General features: G+C 34.7%; 1 protein-coding gene across 1 annotated transcript in view; it reads left to right on the forward strand.

Moving 5' to 3' along the window:
- Nucleotides 1-4,774, forward strand: part of MYCBP2 (MYC binding protein 2, E3 ubiquitin protein ligase) — a 300,054-nt gene that overhangs the window by 59,023 nt on the left and 236,257 nt on the right. The window contains exon 6 of the mRNA XM_014544063.1: nucleotides 1,939-2,154. Within this exon, the coding sequence (XP_014399549.1) occupies nucleotides 1,939-2,154 (216 nt within the window). The remainder of the gene's footprint in view (nucleotides 1-1,938; nucleotides 2,155-4,774) is intronic.

A 4,774-nucleotide genomic window follows, 5' to 3' on the forward strand; every position in this document is an offset into this window, starting at 1 on the left:
ATTGAACCTTTTTCTATGTGCTTATTTTATTTGCCTTCTGTATATCTTCTTTAGTGATATGTCTGTTAATGTGTTTTGCCCATTTTTTTTACTGGATTACCTGTTTGTTTTTTACTGTTGAGTTTTGAAAATTCTTTGTATATTCTAGATGCTAGTCCTTTGTCGGGTATGTGGTTTGCCAATATTTTCTCCCAGTCTGTAACTTACTTTATTTTTAATCCTCACCCAAGGACATGCTTATTGATTTTAGAAAGAGGGGAAGAGGGGATGGGGTGGGGAGAGAGAGAGAGAGAGAGAAAGAAAGAGAGAGAGAGAGAGAAAGAGAGAGAGAGAGAGAGAGAGAGAGAGAGAGAGAGAACATTGATGTGAGAAGAACATCTATTGATTGGGATCAAACTTGAAACCTAGGAATGTGCCCTGACCTTTTATAAGTACCGCGCGCTAACCGATTGCGCCACTGGAGCTCCGTGCCCTGACCTTTTAATATATGGGATGATGCTCCAACCAACTGATTCAACTGATTCACTCTGACCAGGGCTCCCAGTCTGTAACTGTAATGTTATTTTAAAATTACATTTTCAGTTATTCACTTCTAGTATACAGATATATTACTCATTTTTATATAGAGAGCTGGTATCCTGTGACTTGGCTAAATCTACACCTTATTTCTAATGGCTTTTTTTGCAGACTTCTTAAGATTCTTTAAGCATCTTCTGCAAATAAAGGCATTTTGTTTTTTAGAAGATACTTTCTAAGTATACTTTTTATTTCTTTTTCTTGGCTTATTGCACTGGCATATCTGGTAGTTTTGAATCAAATTGCTTAGAATAGATATCTTTGCCTTGTTTGCAGTCTTAGTTTGCAAGCATTGTTTTTTACTGTGTGAGCTATGGTATGCATATGGGAAATTACACTGCTTTTCCAGTGTTGAGCCAACATTGATTTTGGGTTATCATGATGTGTTATCTTTTTATATATTGTTAGATTTGGATTGCTAATATTTTCTTTTTTAAATATCTCTAGAGGACATATTCACATATTATGTCTCAGTTAACTTTAGTACATTTTTTATTTAATAAAGAGTTTTTCATTTTTCACCAATTATTTATGGAAGAAGTGTAGCATTTTTTGAGATCAAGTGTTTTTGGTACTTGAGTTATCATTTTATTTATCTTGCATACTTCCTAGAAATACTCTAATTATTGGAACTTGCATTTGTAGAATATCTTAAACCAGTCGTCTGTATATTTATAATGTAAATGTTGATATAAAAGAGTAGTTGTGGTCTGATGAGTAAAATGCTGGGAGAAGACAGAAATTATTTAATTTTAACAATTAAATTACTAAGCATGTGATTTTTATCAAGTATTTATCAAGACTGATAGCAAAGAAACAGCTTTAGGAAAGTGTATGTTCATAATCTACAGTTTTCATAGTATTGCCACTATTTGAATGAGAATGAAATTTGAAGAATTAACTAAAATTAAGGGTTTTTCTTTTTAGCCCTAATATCTGTTTAAATCCCTATATCTACTTTTAAAAGAAATAAAAATGTAATACAACATTTGTGGTAAGTCATTGAGACTCTACAATACATTTGGTGTCTCTTAGAAAAGCCCCCAATTAATGTCCTTTGAGACTATAGCAGTTAAGCTATACTGGCTCAATTCCCATCATGGGATAATAAGGTATTCCTAAGTTCTTCACCTGCCCCTTTCTAGCCCTTGTCAAGTTGGTTATTGCTGTGTTACTCAGAAAGTAATGAAGTATAGTAGAAAGGGCACTATAAGTAGATTTAGATTATTTTTGCTCTGCCAATTATGTGACTTCTGCAGGTCATCTAGCATGTCTAATTCTAATATTTTTATTTTTTTATTTAAAATTAGAATTGATGATGGAAAGGAATATGAAATTGAAGTATTATATCTTGTATTTCAGTCTGAAAACTTGGAGAATACAGTAATCATACCAGATATCAAACTACATAGCAATCCTTCTGCATTTAATATTTATTGCAATGTACGCCATTGCGTTCTGGAATGGCAGAAAAAGGAAACATCATTGGCAGCTGCATCTAAGAACTCTGTTCAGAGTGGAGAATCAGATAGTGATGAAGAGGAGGAATCCAAAGAGCCCCCTATCAAGCTTCCAAAGGTAAGTCACTAAGTTCCACTTAGATGCATAACGTATGGGTGTCTTGGCTATTACACATATATTTGCATTGCTAAAATACCTTGCTTTTTATAAGATTGTGCACTAAAAATGACGTGGCTTAAGAGTAAAAATAGGTTTGGAGCAGACCAGGAAAGCTCTATGCAACTTTATAACTGGAGTGCTAACAAAGTTAATAATTGGTAACTCAAGGGAGTACTTGGAAAACCCAGGAAAGGGAGATCAATAAGTTGGAGTCTATACAGTGGAAATGGTGCTTTGAAGGCATGGAGTTATTGCTGATGGAAGTGGAGATCTGAGCCTGTGGGCTGCCATTATGGTGGGCCCAGGAGAAGTGCCAGCTACCACAAAGCCAAGAAAAACCATGGAAAGCTGGGGGTGCTGCCCACTGGGGAGGGAGCTCTTGTACAGGTACACATTTTTATTTTTCTTGAAATAGAACTGGAAGGGCTCGTGTCTGTGCAGTAGCTGAGCTGAGAGCTTTTACCTTTTTTTCCTAAGGTTATTGTTGTACTCTTGCTATTCTGGCTCCCTTGCCTAGGAAAAATTACATATGAACCAACAAAACTTCCACATTGTTCCAAGATCGCTCCCTTATTTACCAGAGGCATGTAAGCTAATTGATGTAATAGAAATAGGTACTATAGTAGAACAAACTATTCTTAAAGTACTCTGTTCTATTAAAGTATTGGTATATTTCAAGACTATAATGTTATTATATATATATATTTTTTTCTTTTCTGTATAGTAGGTGTAGTTAGTAATTCTAAAAAGAATGGGCAAAAATGTAGACATTTAAAAAATGTACCTTTGTCATAAATGATGTATGCGTCTGCTTTTTTCCAAATACAGACATTTTAGAATGATTTTTTCGTAAATGATTCATGTATGTTGTCCTTTTACTAAACTAATACCTTAAGACTATGCCTTGAAAATGTCTTTATATGTGTATATGGCATAGCATATAAATATTTTATTACTTGGAAATAGCAGCTAAGGTACAACCTGTGTTTCTGATCTGGTTTCTTTCACACACTTCACGGTGGATATTTCTAAGGGTACCACTGTCCTTAATCATTACTGTTGATTTCTTCTCACCTTATTCTCAGCAGATGACTTGCTTCCTATTTCATAGGGTAATAGAGGTTTTGTGACTTTCCTCATTCAGCCTATTAACAACCATCTTCAGGTGTCCTTATCTCTTCTCTTTCCCTTAGTCCCTATCTCTTCAGTGTCCTTAATTGTACCTCCTCCAGTAGCTTCTTTCTTTAACTTAAAACAAACTGGCTCATCTTTCCATGTGAACCTCTCCAGTTAGAGATCCTGGTCTCTAATTCTTATTTCTTATACTTAATTAGGGGAGGTTGAGGAAAAATACATTGTTAAGTTAGGATATGAGGCTATGTAATATACTTTTGATAACAATTCTATGTGTGGGTAATTTACACTGTACTATAATTACCCAGCTTAAGTTTAGCATTGGAAAGGAAAATAAAAACCCTGAGAAATCTTTCACACAGATCTTCAGATTTTGAACAGTAAGCTGTAGTTGAAATGAAAAGATACTGCACAGTTGAAAACAACCAACCCTTAGAATGGTTTTAATGAGTATTAAAAAAATAAAATATCAGGCATTTTTTAACATAGTTGAAACTATAAAAAGATTCTAAGTCAAAAGGGATCTTTCAAAGAAAATCAGATAATCCAAATAATTAATAAAGAGTTTTTCATCAAATACTGATCCATCAGGAAAAAGGGTATACAGATTAAGAACATGGGGAGTAGAGTCAAACTGCCTGGGTTCAAACACTCACCATTAAACATACTAGCTGTGTGAATCTGGGAAAGTTATTCAACCTCTGTGTGCCTTAGTTTTGACATGTATGAAATGGGGATAATACCTATTCAGAGTTGTAGTGTGAAGATTCTGTGAATTAGTAAATGTCAAATGCATGCCTGCTCAATAAATGATATCTGTAGTTATAAATATCAGTTAGGTACAAACAAGAAAATGTGTAGGTGCAAATAAATTTTATTACTTTTCAAGGAACTCTCCATTTTATTAAGAAATACTTTATATCCAGGGAAATGAAGCTTCTTGTATGCCCACCACTGCCACTACACTAATTCCAACCCCCATTAATACTTTTTAGACTACTGCCGTACTGTCTGCTCTAATCTCACCACTCTCTCATGGATCTGTCTTACTAACAACCAGTATCTTTACTAAAAAATACAAGTTTGATCAAACTCTTTTGTTCAAAATCTTCAATAATTCCAATTCACAAGACAAAATCTGAAAGTGGTTACATGACATCTAAGGCCCTTCATGGGCCAAACTTCTGCTCTCTGCCTTTTGCCCTAATCCGCCACTCCACTCTAGCCAAAATAGACCACTGGTACTTTCCTAATGATGCTGTTTCTTCTGCCTAAAAGTGCATCTTCAGTCAGTGTTGCATCCTTAACTCCCCGGTGTGTTCCACTATACCTACCATGCCCTATCAACCCTTAAGACACTAGACGTGCCTCTTATCCTTACTACACATAACTTCCTTAAGGGTTGGGACAGTGTTGCATCATTTTGAATATATTATAATAAATA

This window comes from Myotis brandtii, unplaced genomic scaffold, assembly GCF_000412655.1.
Source record: "Myotis brandtii unplaced genomic scaffold, ASM41265v1 scaffold350, whole genome shotgun sequence".
Lineage (NCBI taxonomy): Eukaryota > Metazoa > Chordata > Mammalia > Chiroptera > Vespertilionidae > Myotis > Myotis brandtii.